At 46.4% G+C, this 20,588-nt stretch overlaps 1 protein-coding gene and 1 pseudogene across 4 annotated transcripts in view; both read right to left on the reverse strand.

The window, feature by feature from the left end:
• The window catches only part of Kiaa1549l (KIAA1549 like), a 274,999-nt gene extending 255,568 nt beyond the window's left edge, over window positions 1-19,431 (reverse strand). For all 3 annotated transcript variants that reach the window (XM_029536392.1, XM_021192931.2, XM_029536391.1), the window contains exon 1: window positions 18,779-19,431. In XM_029536392.1, the coding sequence (XP_029392252.1) occupies window positions 18,779-19,013 (235 nt within the window). In that variant the 5' untranslated portion in view covers window positions 19,014-19,431. The remainder of the gene's footprint in view (window positions 1-18,778) is intronic.
• On the reverse strand, window positions 8,026-9,255 carry LOC110318138 (annotated as a pseudogene). Its single transcript, XR_002380357.1, has one exon. The product of XR_002380357.1 is annotated as an aurora kinase A pseudogene (transcript).
• Window positions 19,432-20,588: the final 1,157 nt, after the last annotated feature.

Consider the following 20,588-nt stretch of genomic DNA (forward strand, 5'->3'; position numbering starts at 1 on the left):
TATATATATATATATATATATATATATATATATATATATATATCCTGTCTCTTCAAACAGATTGAACTCCTCCAAGCAGATATATATATACATATACATATATAATCTATATATCATATAAATTATATATCCCTTGTTATATCTTCCCTATGCTTATTCTGCCAACATATATATACTCCATCCTACCATCAGAGCTATATTAGATATATATAGATATATGCAGATATATGATATATATGTATGTGTCGGCAACATAAGCATAAGAAAGATATAACAGATTTTTATATGGTAAGAGCAAACCAAGGAATTCACTTCTTCCTTCACAACCACTCCCACTACCGTGTGTGCGTTATGTACGTGCTAAGATCTTGTGCTAAGATGAGTCAAGCATGCCTCAGTCTCAACTGTGGCTCTCACCTCTGGAGTCCCCTGCTCACTTTCACACCCTGGAACTTAAGCTGACTCCACAGTTCTCCACCTGCAAACAGCTATGGTGGCACAGCTTCCTGACCACCTTTCCTGAATGGTCTGGGATGCACAGAAGGTCAAGTGTCTCGGTTTTCCTTAGTGCTGGCTTGGTTTCACCATGTTTCCTTCCTTCGCTTGACTCCTCACTACTAATGGACATGGCTGCAGCCGTGTGTGCCCTCAGTTCTGGTGACAATAGCCAGTTCTGGTGACAATAGCTTATTCAGATGGCTCACAGCTGTGGGAGGGCAGCTGGCCACCCATGTACTTAAAGAACTGCCTTTGGAGAACTACTGCTTGGCGGAGTTCAGTCTGTTTGAGGAGAAAGGACAGTGGCCACAGAGGGTGGCCCAGCGGGTTAGCAAACCACATGGCACAATGTCTCATGGAGCTGAGCACATGGCGAGGAAGACTTCTACTGTACTTGGATCTTGAAGTGCAAAGGCTAACCGGACAGACAGGGCTGGGAAGGGCTTCTTGGGCAGGCAGAAGAGGATGTTAGGGGGAGTGCAAGGGCTTTTCAGCAATTATAAGTTTGGCTGTAGAGAGACATTTGAGTTGGAGGGTGTTCGTTCATTAGGGACCTGGGTGGAATTCATCTATGTAATCGGGCAGAAGATGTATGAAAGGGTTGAGCATATTTATGTTTTATGAACCCACCTGTTGGAGGGTGAGTTTGAACTCATGAACTTTCCCTCTGCTTTAGGAACGAAGTGTGCTGCTCCCGACCCCTAAGAGCAGTGCCCCTTTCTCCCTTTGGTCAGGTGCCTGGCTGCTTATCTGACTGTCACCCTTCCAATGTTGGTTCAAATGTCACTTCTTCGGGATAGCCTTCCCGAGTCATCCCTCTCACTCAGAGGGCCTTCCCCTTCTCCAGCCTCACTCTGGTCTTCCCCTGGCCTTCCCCTTCAGAGTACCTCCGTCCACTGACATTCATGACTCTGAGTAGCTGACTGGGATCATGAGTAGATTCATCCACCGTGTGTGCTGGAACATGGAGGTCAGTGCCTGCCTGTGCCTGGGGCCCCAGAAACAGTGCCTCACTTGGCTTGTAAAAGCAGAGCCATCAGGCGAACAACAACCTTTGTTATTAAGACTGCAGGAGGAGCTCAGGGTGGGAGCACACATCTACAGTCTCAGTACTTGGGAGGATCGGGAACTGGAGCCAGCCTTGTGTACATAGTGAAACTTTCTTTAAAAAAGAAAATCTCGGGGTGGTGAGATGGCTCAGTGGGTAAGAGCACCCGACTGCTCTTCCAAAGGTCCGGAGTTCAAATCCCAGCAACCACATGGTGGCTCATAACCATCCGTAACAAGATCTGACTCCCTCTTCTGGAGTGTCTGAAGACAGCTACAGTGTATTTACATATAATAAATAAATAAATCTTTAAAAAAAAAAAAAGAAAATCTCACACACATGGGGGGGGGCAGACAGACAGATATAGAGATAGAGGGACAGACAGAGTGTGCGACAGACAGAGTGTGCACGGAAATATAAACCCCCAGTCAATGGTGTATATAACGAAATGTTTAGCAGTGAAATACACTGGCGTATGAAACTTACTGAGAATACATATAAATAATACGAGAGGGTGAGCCTGTGGCTAGGCTGGTGGAGTACTTGCCCAGTGTGCACACACCCTGGGTTGGATGCCCAGCACCACGTAAAGTGAGCACAGTTAAGCGCATCCACCATCCCAGCACGCAGAAGGTGAAGCAGGAAGATCAGAAGGTCTGGGTGCCTGCCGTGGGCGACGTGAGACAATGCACTGAGAAAGACAGAGAAACAGACAGAGAAACAGAGAGAGAGGGACCCAGACCGACAGAGGAGTGTGACTGCGGTAATAGAAGTCTTAGCTAGTGTGCACAGAACCCTGTATCTGATCCCTAAAACTCCAGAAAAAGAAAAAAAATTAACGGATTGGATGATACGTCCGGGCAAATCTTTTTAAGTGTCAATCATACTGTCCACATGGTGTATGTAGGTGTTCACGATATAGTTCTTTCAACTCTTTTGTGTGTTTAAAAGTTCAATACAATGTTGAGTGGGGCTGTGTGGTGTAGGTAAAGCTGTATTCACACCCTGTCCTAGTATGCCTCTGGATAGACAGATCTACTTTCAAATTCCAGTCCTGTCCTGTAACCCTTAGGCCAGCCATGTTCTTTAAAGGCTTCTCAACTCCAGCTTCTTCCAGACACAATGAACCAAACACAAAGAGCCAGCTAGTGGCATTGTTGTAGGGATTAAGTAAAACAAAACTGATCTGGAGTCTAAGGCAGTACGACCAATAACACAGTCACTGGTCCTCCTGTTCCAAAGTCAACAAGCCCACAAACTAGGACAAGTCTTCAATAAATCATAAAAAGAAGAATCTTGTGATTTTCTTCCTCTTGCTGTATCTCAAGGGAAATTAAAAGAATAAATTAATTATGCTATTTTTATAGATAAAGGTAATGACCTTCCAGTAGTAGGACGCTTGGAGTTGCATGTGTGAAGAAAGTGGTACATGCATACCGTGGATGCCTCCTCACCTTCTCTCCCTGTGGCCTCCTGTGGTCTGTAGGCTCAGGAGCCGGCCAGGATGAGTAACACAGTCATAGAAGGATGATGGATGGGGAGTTGGGGAAGAATTGTACACAGCCCATGAAAGTCAGGGCTGCCTGTCAAAATCCCAGATGTGCAAGAGAAAAGAGCCCCCAAGATCTGCGGCAATGGTGACACACTTCCAGAGAGTGTAGTCTCGAGGCTGTCTGGGGCTTTTAACATAATTACATGAACTGAGAGATGGCCTCGGGATCATAAATAAAAGCCTCCAACTGAGGCTGATCTTATGGGTTCAGCTAAAAGATGCCTAATGGGCCACCACATGCGTTTCATATCTCGGATCCGAAATGTAGGAAAAAGGAGCCTGTGGTGACAACATCCAAGACAACATCCAACTCAAAGAGAGGTTACACATTCCCATGCCACAAGACAAAGCCGCTGCTCATTTAATAAAATGGGGGTTCAACATGTGAAAATCCATGAAAGGGTTAATTAATTGTAGGCCCCAAATGAGACACCACAATCAGTAGAGATGTAATCTTGTCAAGCATGTCTGTGTGCCTAGGTGATCACACACTTAAGATGACAGACTCCAAGCTATTTTAGACAGTGTGCACCCTCTCTACCTGGAAATCTCAGTCTCGTTGACATAATTATAAGCCCACCCACATGATTGGCCTATTATTAAGCCTAGGCTCTGAAATCCTTGGAGACCTCATGCACTACCTATATAAACTGGATACACGTCGCCCATTTGTGATAGACACGTTGCTGGGCTGGGACCAATTATTACATCATTGCAGAACCAATGGGACACAACACTTCCCAGCTCACCGTGCGGCAGTGGCCTAAAAAGCAGCCATGATAAGAATGCTTATACCCAGCTACCTAGCACTGGAGTTAGTTTGTTTGTTTTTGGTTTTTTCGTTGTTGTTGATACATGGTCATGATTTTTTGTTTTGTGTGTTGCTGTTGTTGCTGCTGTTGTTGTTTAAAACAGAGTCTCACTACAAAACCCTGGCTGGCCGGGAATTTGATACATAGACCAGGCTGGGCTCATACTTAGAGCTCTGCCTACCTCTACCTCCCAAGTGCCGAGAGAAAAGGCGTCGGCCATCACAGTGCCTTCCTAAAATGTATTGTTAATAGACCCGTTTATTATTGTCATTTGAGAAGACATAAATTTGGGGGCATTTGTCCCACCTCATACACCGTATTTTCAGCTGAGTCCTGGCTGAAAGTGCAGTCATAATAATAAACTGCTTTTATCCCATGTGCCTCTGCTTATCATATGAAGGGCATGCCCCTAATTCCACAGGTCAGGCTGCAGCCACAGATTCCCCCTCTTAGAAGTGTAGAGCAGGATAGAGGCTAGATAGGTACTCAAAAGAACGTGCTGTCACCTCTTGGTATGGATACAGGCTAGATAGGTACTCAAAAGAAAGAATGTGCTGTCACCTCTTGATATGGGTAGCACCTCTAGCAGTTGAAGTTCTGGCTCGGCTCAGGTTGCCTACAATAGAACCAAGAAGTTATGCGGGAATTCAGCCAAAGCCAGTTTGCAGAGGCAGTTGGAGCAAGCTATAGGAAGATGGACTAGGTCCATAACCTAGAGACCCAATACCCTCAGCCTCTGAACTTTGCAGGCTGCCATACATTAAAACAATGAACAGAATAACCTCCCTGAGTTCTAATCCTGCCTCTGACACTTGGGCATGTGAAATGGAAGAGTCACTACTAAGTCATTCTGGGCCTTGATTTCTTCATCTGCAGCCAGGGGGTTAATAACAGAACTTACTTTATTGGCTTGTGAGAACTATGAACAAAACCCTCACAGGTGTCAGCTATTCTCTGTCAGTTAGAGTTTCCCTCATCGGTCTTAACTCATTCCTGTTCTGAGCATGTCCCAGGAAGTTGTCTTGGGGCCTGGAGACCCACTCATGAGCTAATCTGTAGAGGTAGATAGATAATCTGTTCCTGAGTCAGAGAAGGGTGGGAGGTGGATCATCCAGACCATCCTAAACCTCTAGCAAATGATTTCCTAAATATATTATGAGTATTTCCTGAGTGTTATATTTCCTAAGCACAATATGAGATTCAAATAGAAAAGATACTGAAAACTTGAATAACTGGGTGTCTGCTGCCTAATTGTGTGGACTGTTATCTCTGTAGGAAAAAGTAGTGTCATATTATCCAAATGCAAAGGACAGCATGTGGGGCTAGCGGCATGGCTCAGTGGTCCAGAGCACTTGCTGCTCTTGAAGAGGTTCTAGGTTCAATTCTCAGCCCTGTCAGGTGGCTTACAACAGCCTGTAACTCCAGCTCAAGGCCCTCTTCTGACCTCAGTAGATATCATGCATGCATGCATGCATGTGCATGTGCGCACACACACACACACTTTAAAATTAAAAAGACAGAATAGAAAATCACTTGGGTTGGTATTGCTGGACCAAAGACAAGAAATATCCCCCATCCTATTAAAATTTACCATAATAAGTCAGTATCAGGAAAAATTGCCCAAGACAGGCTCCGTAGTCCTGATTTTTATATACTTTTATCCATTTGATTATATTCAGAATAGCTCTCTTAATCCATCCTCCTATTCTTTTCAAAACAAAGACTTTATTTGATAATGAAGTGTGTAGGTTCCAAGATATTTTTGCTCAGCTCTTTTTGACAAGGGCTCATGATCTGAACTATTCATTTCAACACATTTTCTTTCAGACTCCCCATTTTTCTTCAGCCTTGCTGAGTCTGCTGTTGACATTTGGTAAATAAAAAGGCAAGTGACAGGAGCAGCATTCACTACTAGGGTGGAGGAGGGGCAGCTTGGGGGTGTCACATCTCTCCAGGCATCTAGTTCCCGACTCACAGGAGTAGCATTAGATATGCCTTCTCTTTACTGGCATGCTTTAACACCAAAGCCATTTTGTGTTTCTAACATCAGAAGCTATATGTTTGTTTTCCAGCTAAGAATAGATTGAACATATGTAAATCTAAATCTAAATCAAATTCCCCTCGAGCTTAGGACACGGAGGTCAAAGCCTCGCCTGAGTGGACTGAAGGTTGGTGCTGCAGTAACCTTGGCCTTGGACAGCAGCAGCTATTTGGCGTCACTTACATCTGCATTCACTGGTTTAAACACAATGCTTAGCAAGAATTGGTGGCACATGCCTTTAATCCCAGTACTCAGGAGGCACATTTTACTGAATAACCTTGAGATTGATGTGAATTTAATAAACTAAATGTTACTATTATAATTTCTAAGGATTTGTTTTGCCTTTAATTATGTGTCTCTGTGTGGGTGTGTACATATGAATGTAGGTGCCTGCAGAATCCGGAAGAGGGCATCAGATCCCCTGGAACTGGAGTTAAAGGAAACTGAGCTGCCCTACATTGGGTACTGGGAACTGAACTCTGATTGTTTACAAGAGCCACAAGTGCTCTTAACTGCTGAACCATCTCTCTAGCCCCAACTCTAATTAGTAATACTAATAAGAATAACAATATGAATAACAAGAAGAAAAAAGAGGAGGAAGAAGAGGAGAAGGAGAAGAGCAAGAAGAAGAAAGATGAGGAGGCTAAGCCAGAGTTTATATGGGCTTCAGGTTGAAAGTAAGACAGGGGAGCTTTGAGAAAAGATAGGCTTTTATTCACAAAGATAAAAGTAAGACCCTGAAGTGTATAGTGAGAATTCTGGAATTTTAAGTTCTTTAAAAATACACAGAAATGTTATAATAATATGTTTTCATTTTAATCCCAGGTGTGGGATATATGGGCCACTTCAAATTATCCATAGCAGCTGACTACAATTTGCCTCATGCTCTAGCAGAGGAGTGATTTTGCCAGCTACAGATCATCTCTACAATTGTGTGATGTTTAGAATTCTGGGGACTTTTCAGAGGGTGCAGAAATGCTAGTGCCCTGAGAGGTGGGATGGGTGGGTGTTGGTTGCAGTTTGTTAAGTAGTTGTGCTCAAAGAAGAAGAGAGAAGAAATTTGATACCCTGATGGTGAAGATCAAACTTGCTCCCAAGGAACTCTATGCCCCGAATCAGCAGGAAATAGTCTAACACTGGAAATGTCGCCCCCTTTCAAACCCCTGACTTTATTCAGGATCTCTTTCCTTTCCCCTCTATGCCTTTTTCCTCCTTTCTAGTGTTAGGGGGTTGAAAGGGTGGAAGAAAAAAAAGAACCCACAAATAGCAAAAGAGCAGGTATAGCACTGAGTCAGACTCCTGGACTCATCCAACTTGATTCCCAGCACTCTAGTTGTTTCTCCTGGAATCTGGATGTGTGTAGTACCCATGGCCATACCTGAGGACAAGGGCAGACTCGAGATGTACCCAGTGGATGAGGCAGAGGTGCCCAATATTTCTTTCTTTCTTTTTTTTTTTTTTTTTGGTTACATATAGTTATATATTTAACAAGTTTGCATACATAACAGAACTCCAACATAAACAATAGCCTTTAACATGCAGAAAAAGAAACACCTGAGTCTCAAGCCAGAGGTGGAGCACAGGCTCCATAACAGTGGCTGAGGAGCCAAATCCCACTTGGGCTTCAGAAGGCTGACAAGAGGACCCTGAATGGGTGTCACCTAAAAATCAAAGTCTATACAAATCTTTATTTTGACACTTAAAAGATTACATACCCATTCCAACAGTTTCCCTAGGACTGGCGACCCAATAAGTTACACACACACTCTGGCACTTGAAGGCTACGACGCAGGTGATCACTGGTAACTTTCCCACAGTGAGACCCCCACAAGGACACCTTGGGGCATTGGCCTGGGGTGAGGGTAGGGAGGGGACAGCTGCAGTGGAACCCTTCTCTCCAGATTACTAAATCAGGAAAAGCAGCATGGTTCTTGGGGGCTGGGCAACAGGTGGGGTTTCCTGGATGCAAGGCCAAGGACTAGTTGCTCAGCAAGGCACCCTGAGGGCAGCCATGAAGGTCCAGGAGAGTGGCTTCAACAGGGCGTTTCTCACAGTTGCACGGTGCCCATGGTTCAGGATTCCTTAAGACGATTTGCTAGTTGGCTCTTTGCTAGTGTGGCCAGTTGGAGGTTTGGAAGAATTAGCTTTTATCCAAGGGTGCTCAAAGACTTCCGCTAGTGTTAGCCTTTGGTTGGCATTGTGTTTTAACAGTCTTGAAATGAGGTCCCTGGCTCCCTCCGTCACAAAGTCAGGGAAAGTGAATTCAACCTGCGATATCCTTCTGTAGATCTCCTGGTAAGTGTGAGCCTCGAACGGAGGCATCCCCACTAGGAACTCATAGCAGAGAATGCCGAGGCTCCAGAGGTCCACCTTCTCATCATGCATTCGGCCTTCGATCATCTCCGGGGGCAGGTAGTCCAGGGTGCCACACATCGTGGTTCTCCTGGAAGATGGAGCATGCACAGACCACCCGAAGTCTGCGATCTTCAACTCTCTGTTTGAGCCAAGCAGCAAGTTCTCTGGCTTAATGTCTCTGTGGATGACTCTCTTTGAATGGCAGTAAGACAGAGCGTTTGCCAACTCAGTGATGTAAGTGGCTGTTCTCTGCTCGTCAAACTTGGAGAGTTTTTGAAGCTCTCTATAAACTGTTCCAAGGGGCGCATATTCTAGAATCAGATAAACTCGGGTGGCATCATGGAAATAGCCATACAGCCTGAGGATGTTGGGGTGCCGCAGGTGCGACTGGATCTCTACTTCTCTCCGAAGCTGGTGCTCCACGTTGGCCTTCTCCAGCTGTGTTTTAAACAGTACCTTCAAAGCCAGTTTGAACTTGCTTTGTCTCTCCCTCGCCAAGTAGACATTTCCAAACTTCCCTTTTCCTAGTGGGCGGCCAATGTCAAAAATCTTCCAAAGTCCACTGCCTTTTTTTGTGTGTCTCCGGTCTTCTGTATGGATGCCTGCTCCTTTTCAGAATTATTTCCGGGGTCTGCAGGCTGCTCACTCTTCTGGGCCGGGACACAGGTCGAGAAACACTGGCAGCTGGCAACTGCTTTGGTGCCGGCTTCTGACCTGCTACAAGTTTCTGGGCTTGTGAAGGGACACGCTGGGAGTTAGAAGGACATAGGACCCTCTGGGCCTGGCCACTGCTAGCAGATCCTGGGTTCTGAGACAGAATCTGCTCAGTTACCAAGATGCGTTTTGGACCGAAGGGAACGGAGGTCTTAACAGTCCTGGAGACACAGTTTTCTTTACATCTGTCCATGTCACAGGCAGGAACCTGCTCCCGACCGAAGCCTCCAAGCGATCCCGGTAGCTCCCCAATATTTCTTAATTCAAGTTAAGACTTCAGTGATCCTCAGTTTCATCTTTAAAAGGCCACTGGTGTTTTGTGGTTTGCAGGAGGGGGTGGAGGTCGTGTTGTATTTTTGTTGTAGTTGTTATTTGGTTTTTTGTTTGTTTTATTTGTTTAGAGTGAGGTCTTGCTATGTAGCTCTGGCTGACCTGGCTGTAGACCAGGCTGGCATCTAACAGAAATCAGCCTGTCAGCCTCCCAAGTGTTAGGATAAAGGTGTATGTCATCATGCCTGATTAAGACTACAGATCTTGAGGGAGAAATAATATCAATATTATTCAAACCTTTCCATAATACAGAGGGGGAAATACTTCCCTGTTTTAGAGACCAGCATTAACTTTACACTAAAACCATGCCAAAATTTTTCTTGAATAAAACACAGCTGGGTGTGGTAGTTCATGCCTGCCTTCCCAGTACTCTGAAGCCTAGAAAAGGTTGCTGTAAGTTCAAGGCCAGCCTAGGCTACATGGTGAGTTTGAGGACAGCCTTAATTACAGAATATGATTCTGTCTCAAAAAGAAAAAGATAGATTGATATCCCTCAGGAGCCTAGCACTTCCTTTTATAACTATTAGAAGGGGTAGAGAAATGGCTCCGTGGTTAGAAACCCACTTCTCTTGCAGAGGTCACAGATTCAGTCCCTAACAGTGGCTCACAACTGTTTCTAACCCCAGGGCCTCTGCTGACTCCCAGGGCACCTCACACTTACGTACACATAAAATTAAATTAAATTAAAACATATATTTAAAACTTCTAAAGAACCAGACCTGGAAGGAACTCACATCATGCCTAATCTAGAGATTATCCCAACAGCAAAGTTTAGCTCCCAACTTTCTATACTCGTTACGTTGCCTTGTTAAAGGCTAATAAGTAAAAGTTTTGTCTTCGTGTTAATACAGACAAAGAAAGTAAAAACTCATTGTAAAAATTCACAGTAAACTAGACTAAGAAGGGAGTTTCTTCACCCAGATAAAGGGACTCTGCAAGACAAAAATGAAACTGTACACAGCCTCCTAGACCCGAGTGAAAGGCTGGTCGTGGTCCTCCAGATGGGCTCAACACAAGAATGTCCACACTCCCTGCTCCTAGTCAACAATGTGCTGGAAGTTCTAGTTTGTGTAGTCAGGCAAGAAAAAGTTTCAAAACATACAGATTTAAAAGAAACAAAATTGCCTTCAATTACAGATAAAGTGATTTTCCATTTACAAAACGCCTCAAAGTTTTACAAAATGCTACTAAAACTGAACTGAACCTGGAAGAATTCTATTATAAAGTTCGTTTGTTTATTTATGTGTGTGGATGTATGTCTGCACATGTCTGCACACCATGTGTGTACAGTTCCCACAGAGACCAGAAGAGGGTGCCAGATACCCTGGAAGTTGAGTTACAGGTGGTTCTGAGTTTCCATGTGGGTGCTGGGAAGTAAATTTAGATTGTCTACAAAAGCAGCCAGTGTTTTTAACCACGGAGCATGCTCTCCAGACCAATTAAGTTAATATTCTTGAATCACATTTGTATATACCAATAAAATGTTTAAGTACTGCTTACCAAAGCCTTGAAAATTATGAAATACACGCACACACTTACACACACACATACACACATACATACATATACACACATACACACACACACACACACACACACACACACACACACACACCCTAAATAGATGGAGACACATGTGCTAGACACAATGGCCCATGCACACAATCCCAGCATTCTGAAGGCTAAAACAGAGGAATGGCTATCTCTGGCCAGCCTGCTCTGTACAGGCAGTTCTGGGCCAGCCTACACTACCCACAATGAAAGCAAATCTCAAAATTCAAATAAACAAGCAGTGTTCTCACTGTCTGATTCCAAGACTTTCTATCGAGCTAAGACAGTGGAACTCAACTGAGGGTGATCTTACTCCCCTGTGCACACTTAGAAATGTCTGAATATTACTGGCGTGACTGCCATCTATGAGGCAAAGACCAGACAAAGAAGCCACACAATGCACAGCATAGAATTCTGCAACAACAAATCATTAATGGCACTAAAATTAAGAAACCATGAACCAGAGAGATCTGGTTTATGTTGGCATCTGGAGAGAAGCAGAGACGAGCAGAACAATCCAAAGCATCCAGATAGAAACCCCACACATGTGGTGCCAAGATAGGGCAATGGGGCAATGATAATCTTTTTAAAATATGGTTCTGGAGCAATTAAAAATCTATATGTAAAGTGGAGCCTTGACTCTTACCTGGTGCAGTACATACAAAATTAACATGAATGGATCACAATTCTAAAGTAAAGATAAAAAAACATGAAAGTGCCAGAAGTGTCACCTTGGGCTTGCAGAGATTTCTATCCTAGAACAACACACACAAACACAGACAGACAGACAGACAGACAGACACACACACACACACACACAAAGTCACAGTCCTTAAATTTAAAAGTTGATAAAGCTAATCCAATTTAAAACATCTGTTCTTTGAAAAAATAGTATTAATAAGATAAAAATGGAAACCCATGAACAAGGAAAAAGTACATTTTGGTAAAGCACATATCTGATAAACCTGGCGAGGAAATTTCAAACAATAAGAAAACAAGCAATCCAGTTGTTCAAATTCACAAAAGGTTTAACGGATAGGAAAAGAAAACCATGAAAAGAGACACGACAATAGCATTATTAGTAATCAGAGATGTGTAAAGTAAACCACAGGGAGCTAACACCAGCCTACTGTTACAGTGGTTGAAGTTTAAATTAAGGGGGGAAAGAATCAGACAAGTACCCCTGAGGATGAGGAGGGGCCACTAAGACTCACACATTGCTGCTGGAATGCAAAATTGGGCAGCCTCTTGGGAAAAGACATCTTTTACAGGATTAAACACATACCCAACATTGAACTCAAGATTCTACCCTAATTCACTCAAGGGGAAGAAAATGGTCCAAAGCAAGCCTCCTTGGTCAACACTGGAAACAACACAATGTCCATCAACATGGAAAGCAAACTGTGGTGTGCTGGGGTACTATCCCACCACTGGGGGTGGGCGGGGGGGGGGATGCAGGTGATGACTCTCATGATGCCTGAGAATGTGAAGGGAGCTACACACTGTAAGTCATACAGTAGTGATTCCAGCCATGGGACCATCTAGAAAAAGCAAAGTATGAAGGATAGACTGGTGCTTCCACCTTTGCTGAGGCAGGAGGAAACTTCTGAGGGATAATAGAAATGTTCTGTATCTGGATTGTGATGTGGATCCAATGAATCAAAGCATCTCACACAATGCACCTAAAAGAGATCACGTTACCAGACATAAAGTATGTCTTCATAAACTTGGAGGAGGAGGAGGAGGAGGAGGAGGAGGAGGAGAAAGGTTTTGGAGATGGAGTTTGGCTGGCTGAGTACTTGCTCCCAGCACCACATAAACAAAGCATGGTGGTGCATGCCTGTAACCCCAGCACTCAGGAGGTACAGGGCAGAATGTTTAGAGTTCAAAGTCATCTTGGTCTACACAGTGAGTTTGGGCCAACCTAAGCCACCCTGTCTGAAAATGAAAATCAAAACCCTGTGGCTCCTCAGTGTGCACCCTTTGTACAGAACAGCATTTCAAAAGTCTGAATTAGTCGGTGACCTTTGCAAACAAGGATATTGAGAAAGTCAGAAAGATGGCCTTTGCAGTCCCAATCTCTCACGGGCTATCTCTGAGGTCTCACAGGAAAGAGACAGTCTGTCTTGCTGCCTGACCTGGCTCATGAGGACATTTCACTGACCGGCCACTCCACCCACCAGCTGCTTAAAGGACAAAGGCCAGACTAGTTTGATCTCTCCTGAACCCCCACAGTGAGAGCCTGGTATGCCCCCCCCCCAAGTGCCTGCTAAATACTGTCCACAATGCAACTCAATGCCACCTCCTGCAGCTGTGGTAATGCTAACTCTCAACAACACCCAGGTGCTGACTGCTGCTTTGGTCCTGAAATCCCCAAAGAGTCACCATCCATGGCAGCCATCCCATAACCTTGAATAATGTGTCCCTCTGTGTGTTTAGAGATCATCTCTCATATGTTGTCAAGCAACAGAAATGTTTTAGGGTCAATCCAACCATTCATTTTTGTTTAAAGAAGAGTAGAGTTGTTGTTCGTTGAGAGAAGGTTTGTGAAAAGGAACAGGGGTGTGTGTGAGTGCTCTCGGCATGTTCCCAGGCCGTAGCCCAGTGATGTAAGATGGGCTAGGTCAGCTGCTATGAGCTTCTCTAGTTGTCATCTGCACTTCAGAATCAAGTTTCTACAGTGATTTTTACAGAGAGATGTGGGGCAGGAATGGAGAGCTAACTCCTGTTTCACATTCGTACTAAAAGCACAGTTCCCCTGTTTCCCAGATATCCTGTGCTTGGTCAGGGTTAGGATGGGAGAATGGGAAGGCCTGAGTTATCCTGAAAGTGACTTCGAAGTGCTAATAATAACTGATACACACAGCTGAATCTCAAAATGGGTTTGTTTGGGCCACTTCTATTTGAGGTGGGGCGGGCACCAATGTTACAATTTCCTTATCTTTAATGCTAAAAGACAAAAGAAAGTGTGATTATATGTAACTATACCCACATTTTTGTTTTCATTTGCATGGGGAGGCGTCTGCTTAGTCAGCTATATAGAATCTCACTGTGTATGGCAGGCTGGCCTCAAACTGGTGGTCTTCCCGTGTCAGCCTCTCCAACACTGAGATTACAAGTGTGTACTTACATATCTGGCCTTAAATTCACATTTTAACCCTACACGAACCCAACTCTGCCGTTACTAAACTCTGCAGGAAGAAAGCGTCCTGAGTCCCGTGTAACTCCAGTAGTGTGGAGTCCACCTGTAACTCCAGAGCTCAGGAGTCTGAGGATAATAGAAAACCCATGTCTCAAACATAGGAGAGGGTGGGTGGCTGGAGTGCTATCTTAATCATCTCAGTGTCTCTTCTTCATCTCTTGAGCCCACTGGAGATTTTGAACCCACTGAAGGCTTCTGTCCCTGCCACTCGGGACCACCACACACCTCCACATCTGTAAATGGAGTGTAAATACCTCAGCAGCTGGCAAGGCCATGTTGCTTCTTCTCTTCCTCTCCTACCCTAATACTTCACATAATTCTACCCGGTCTCTCTTCACAGCTCGTTCACACGCTCCCCTCCGAAACCCTTTCCCGTTTCCCCTGTCTACACCTCAGTGTGGATTTCAGCCCCATGGTTCCCTCAGCCTCACTTCTCCCACCTGGAAACCCACCCCCCACAGCCACTGTGCTATCTATGCTTCCCCCCCATCTCATCCTGGCCCCTCCCTGACCACCCAGTATAAATAAGCATGGGTATAAAGATGCCAACCCCCACCATGCCTTATTCTCTCACCATATTAACTTATTATTACTTGCTACTCAAAGGGCATCTATAGACTGCAGTTGTCAACATAATCTTGGGCTTTGTATTCCATGTAGTTTTTTTTAAGGTTTATGTATTTATTATATGTGAATATACCACACCTGTCTTCAGGCACCCCAGAAGAGGGTGTCAGATCTCATTACAGATGGTTGTGGTTGCTGGGATTTGAACTCAGGATCTTTGGAAAAGCAGTCAGTGCTCTTAACCGCTGAGCCATCTCTCCAGCCCCATTCTGTGTCGTTTTAAAGGCACACTACCACCTTGTTCAGGAGCTGCAACCCCACTACCAGCCCCTCACAGCTCCTTTTAGTTTTAGCAACAGAACCTCCCCTTACACATTGTCCCAGACCAACTGAATCCCAGCCTGAATTTTAACAGAATCTTCAAGTGATTCATACCCTCAGTCAGCTTTGAGAAGCACTGGACCACTTTCAAATAGCGTAAAAATCGGGACTTTGTGTGGATTCATTACTATAACCCAAGGGTACTGAGGTATCAAAACACAGACTGAATGACTGGGTGAAATGAATAGGTAGATGAATGCATGAATGCATGCATGAACAGAATGTAGAATCTATGGAATGGGGTTCCAACTTGGTGGCGTGTACGAGGAGGTTGGGGAAGGGCAAGGAAGACATGCAGGGAAAAGCTGTCTCCCCTTTATGGTGTACTAAACAGGAGGACCCCTGACAGGGCCAGACCCTTCTTCAAATAAAGCAGCAGCTCTTAAATGACTGTGAGATATTTAGATGAAATAATCTAACAGAATTGACTAGGTTGAAAGGAAAGAATGTAAGAAGCTGAATTGTTACTAGGTTCCTGGTCTACCCTGGACATCATCGTAAGCACTAGGGAAGCACAGCTGGCGGAGAATGAACACAGTGGCTGTAGAAGCCACCCTGGGAGGAAGGTACATGGAAACCTCAGAGCAGGGCAGGTGCTGCGCCCTCCTCCACCCTGTGTTCTGGGTACAAAGAACCCTTTGCTTTTCCTTGACCTGGAATGCCACCATCAACCCTGACGACCCTCCCACCCTACAGAGCCCCACCCCCCAACTCTCCTTAAGATGAACTGCAGTCCGACTTCATTGCTCTGCTCACATAGTAGGTAGATAGAGTTCAAGTCCCTCTTCAGGAGAAACTTCTGCAAAATGGTGGCTCCATATTCAAGTCCATAGCCCCTACTCCAGCCCCCAGTCTGGTAAAACAAACATTCGGGCAGTTCCTGCCATTCTCATGAAAGCAATGACAGCCTGTGAGCAGCTATGTGGCAAGCACTGTTTTAGACTTTGCCGCAGTCACCAAATCAGTGCACCCACCCAATAGCGGTAGAGCTTTTATTACTCCCGTTTCACATGGGAGAGAGAAACAAGGGTCACAGAGGCCAAGGTCACATTGAGCAGAGACCCACAAGGGGATGAGCACTGTGCCTGCACACAACTGCACACAGCCGACACATTAAACGTTTGCAGATGTCAGTTAAACGGGGAGGCAGTTAGAAAAGGTAGGATGACAGATTTGTACTCTGCCATTGTTGCCTGGAACCCAGATGGCAGAAGAGAACGAGAGGCATCGCCCTTCAGAAACTTCTTTCCTAGAACAGAAGTGACAGAAGCCTGTGTGCAGGGGTTCCATGGGACACAGTCAGGAGAAGGTGCCTTCAAGAGAGCACTAAGTGTGACCACAGACATCCCATGATGTGGGATTCAGGCAAAAGGACAAGGAACATGGAGTGGAACCAGCTTAGAATACACTGCAAAGGCCCTTCAAGCACCTCCAAGGTGCTAGGAATTCGGGCACTATTTTTCTAGAAACAAACCTATTTTTGTCCATTTTTCCAACGAAGGCAGATGTTTGATTTAGCCTTGTTAAAAAAAAAATCAAGAAGCATAATGATATAAATGACAGGCTTAGAGGCAGTCAGGACTTCAAGCAGAATGTGACAGGTCACTGGCTCAGCCTCTCAGATAACTCTGCATCAGACACATGCTGCAGAGAACAGCATGGAGCTGCAGATGCCCATCGGAGCAAGCTCCAGACAAGGCGGAAAGTCGAATGTCCCCAGCAAGAGTCACCTAGCCTCCCATTTCCCTCCAGACAGTGCTTTCTCCCACATGTCCTGTATGAGGCCCAGGCCTCTCCTAGGCTGCAAAGACGCTGAAATTGGAGATCATATGAAAGAAGTAAGGTCAGACTGGATGCCCAGTGTTCTCTCTGCCATCAAGAAGCCAGTCATGAGAATGGAATCCGTGGTAAAGCCACAGGATGCTGCAAAGCTCAGAGGCAGACAGTGGAGCCACAGGTGGCCTTGTCCATGGAAAACTAAGCATCGAAGGTGACAATAGAAAAGGCATCCCAATAGCACAGAGAAACCAACTGTAATGAGAAGGGGGGGGGGGACAACGGGCCTCAGAGGTCAGATGTCTGAATGGCATTCACTTTCACTCTGATGGCCTATCTTAGGCTATGTCTTGGGGCCAGTATACTGCAAGAAAAAAGCGGGGGTTGGGGGTTAGGTCCCAGACTAAAAGCAAAAGATGAAGATGACAAGTCCCCTAGACAAGGTTCTGGCTGACTGAAAGATGAGCCAAGCAAAGACTCAGGTTGAGAAGGAGCCAAATACAAAGGTTGGAAGGGAGATCAGAAATCCAAAACCCTGTCAAAGAAAATCGGCTGGCATGGGCCTGAATGGGGCAATACAGGAAAGCGAAATTTCACAAGTCACAGATGGCTGAACAGTTCTCAGTCTCTGCACTCAAATGAGCAACATCCAAGGCGGAAAAGCTCTCAAACGGTTTACAGAACTATCAAGAATTGGATGAGTGTTAACCAAAACCTCTGTGATTCTCAGCCAGTGGTCACTAAGCGACTTCCTTATGCCTTCTTCATGACTTCTCTCTCAACATTGTGTCACATATATAAAGCCAGAGGGTTGGAGTCCCTAGGTCAACTACTGAATTTTGGAACTACTAGAAAGAATCACAACAGAAATTTCTGGACACACAGACCCCTTGTGTCAGTGACTTTTAAGTGAATCAAAGGAAAATGGCTTTAAATTAAACAGTTATACAGATATAGCCCACCAGAAAACGTAATTTAAAACCGGTATAATAAGCTCCTTCAAAACTGAGACTTCCAATCTGACATGGGGAAAGGCCATACATGGACACGTGGAGGAGGGCGCGCGGGGGGGGGGGTGTCTCCTTGGTCCTCACTAAAAGCTGCAGCACTACAGAAACCAGTTACCTAAAATGAGAGGTTTGTGTTTGATAGGCTGAATGGATCTATAATCCAGAATTCCACCACAAACACAGAAGCTTGCCCTTTACGGGAGTCATAGCAATCATTCTTACTTCAAAGACCATGGCTGGCTGAGCAGTGTAAGTTTCAAAGCACTTCTGCAGAATAATTCTGCCCAAACAGTTACAACCGATCCACAAAATCGTCCGCGAAATTATAGAAATTTGTTTCTGAAGGATCGTTGGTAGTCTGAGTACCAAACGTGACTCTTCTTCAACATGCCTCTTGTAAAAAAAAAAAAAAAAAAAAAAAAAGTATACATTTGATCAATGCCTGAACCCTTTGCAAAATGCAATCAATTATTTTAAGTACCTCATTCCCAAAAGGAAGGGGGGGACCTGTTATGAGCAAAGGGGGAAACGCTATTTCGACACAGAAATTGCTTCAAACTCTCAGGTCATTCATTCCTTGCACTTAAGACAAAGTGAATACTAGCAACCGTAAGCCCAAAACATCCACAACATCCCACTGAACAGGTCCCTTTTATGCTACTCTAACTACGCCATGTCTAGCGAAAGGAAGCGTGCTTGTGGGACCACCAGGAAGCATTTACAACTTGTCCAGGGAGGCAAAATTAGAGATAAGAACGTGCCTCTTTCTTCACCGCCCACGATGCCTTCTCAGAGACAGATTTCTGACAGTTCGCCCGCTGGTGCAACTGCTAAGGGCAGATAAAAGCCCGGCGGTGCTGCAAAGAGCCCACCACCCACCACCACGCGGTTAAGCTGCTCCAGACCTCGCCGCGGGCGCAGAGCCGCTGCCAAGCGCTTACCCGAGTCGGCCCGGCAGTGCCCGGAGAGGGCAGCCAGCAGCAAGAGTCCCAGCAGCAGCAGCCGCCGCTGCAGCACATCCTCGGGCCGGCGGGCCCCGGAGCTTCTCACGCCCTGGCAACGCGCGGCGATCCCGCCCGCCCCGCAGAGCCCTTGCTCCCGGGGCCGGTCCCTGGGCTCCCGCGCTGCCGGCTCAGCTTCGCTCGGGCCCTGGGGCTTCGCCTCCTGCAGAGCCATAGGGACTGTTCATACATCCAGGCCGCTGCCTCGTTCCACACCGCGCAGGGGAGCCCAGCCCTCCGCGCACCGCTCCTCACCGGGCATCTCGGGCCATGGCCCGGGAGTCGGAGGGAGGCAGGAGGTGCGAGCCGCTCGCTCGTCCTGCCTCGTTCGGAGGCGGACTCAACGGAGCCGCGGCTTCAGGCGCGCGGGTACCGGGGTTGCATGGGGGTTCCCACGGTGTGGCGAGGGTGGGACGGGCGGCGCCCCGGTCCCCTCCCCGGGGCCGGATGCTGCACCTCGAGCGCGAGGCTGCGAGACACGGAGACCCGCGGACCTGGCTCGTGCAGCGTGCCACCCGCCGCCGCCCCTGCTACCAGGTCTCTATCCCTGTCGGTTCACTGGATCGCTGGGCTCTGGCTCCAGCCGTGAAAGCTACTGCAGCTCAGAGCGGCGCCTCATTGACAAAGAAAGCACGTAGCACCGGAGCGGGCGAGGGAGGCGAGGCAGGCGCGCGCGCGCGCGCATCCCCGCGCGAAACCACCGCGCGCCCCCCGCTCCCGCGCGCGGGGCCTGAAACCTGCCCTGCACTGGCGAGGTCCTCGTTGAGGGGACTTCCCTCCGCCTAGGGTTCCCAGATCGCGAGAAGGAAAGGTAGGCTGGGATAGTCCTCTTACTGGAGAAGGGACTAGACACCTAGATACCGTCAACGTGTCAACCTGCTGAGGAAGCTAGGTCTTCAGCCTGCAAATTGGAAAAGCTTTCTGAGGATGAGCCAGAGAGCTTGGTGCAAGTTGTTCACTAGTACTCTGAGGGGCTGGCAGACACCTGCCTGCCTAAAGAACTAGAGCTGTTGTGCCCTATTTGCAATGAAACGCTGGAGTAACTAAAACACATTATAAACATTTGTTGCAGCCATACTATGAACGAGGCAGTGCACTGAGCTTTGGGACAACTACAGGCATTTCCAAAAAGTCTTGCCCAAATAGGAGAGCTGAGTAGTCAATCCCTCCCTAGTGGGACTGAAGGGCAGAGTCAGCTGAGCAGTCCTTCAGCCCTTACCCTTGCTCTGCATCTGTACCCTTGAGCAGGCCTCCTAGTTCGCAGGTGCTTCAAACTCCCTTCAGTCAATAAGTTGTCCGCAGGATAGCAGCAAGCCCAGCACCTATGGCTTGCCAGCTACTGTGTCAGGCAGTAGACATATAAGCAGTGAGGGAAAAGCATTCACACTGACCTGGCCCAGCCCTATTCCAGACGCTTGGCCAAGAGCCACAAACATAATCTCTGTAGGTAATAAATTGACTACCAGACAGTGTTTAAAAAGCCTCAGAGAAAGTGGTAAGGCAAAATGCTGGAAAGTGGAGATGGAGGTACTACAGCAGTCAACAGGATGGAAAGAGGCTTCACTGAGAAGGTGACATTTGGGAGACCAGAAGGAGGTCAAGGGACAAGGCAAGCTGAAGAAACAATCTAAAGAGATCCGTAAGGTCAAAACCCTGAGGCCGGCCTGGCCTGGTGTGTTCCAGGCCCAGCAATCAGGAGGTCTCTCATTCTCTCTCTCTCTCTCTCTCTCTCTCTCTCTCTCTCTCTCTC

The sequence above is a fragment of the Mus pahari genome, chromosome 3 (genome assembly GCF_900095145.1).
Source record: "Mus pahari chromosome 3, PAHARI_EIJ_v1.1, whole genome shotgun sequence".
In the NCBI taxonomy this organism is placed as follows: Eukaryota; Metazoa; Chordata; class Mammalia; order Rodentia; family Muridae; genus Mus; species Mus pahari.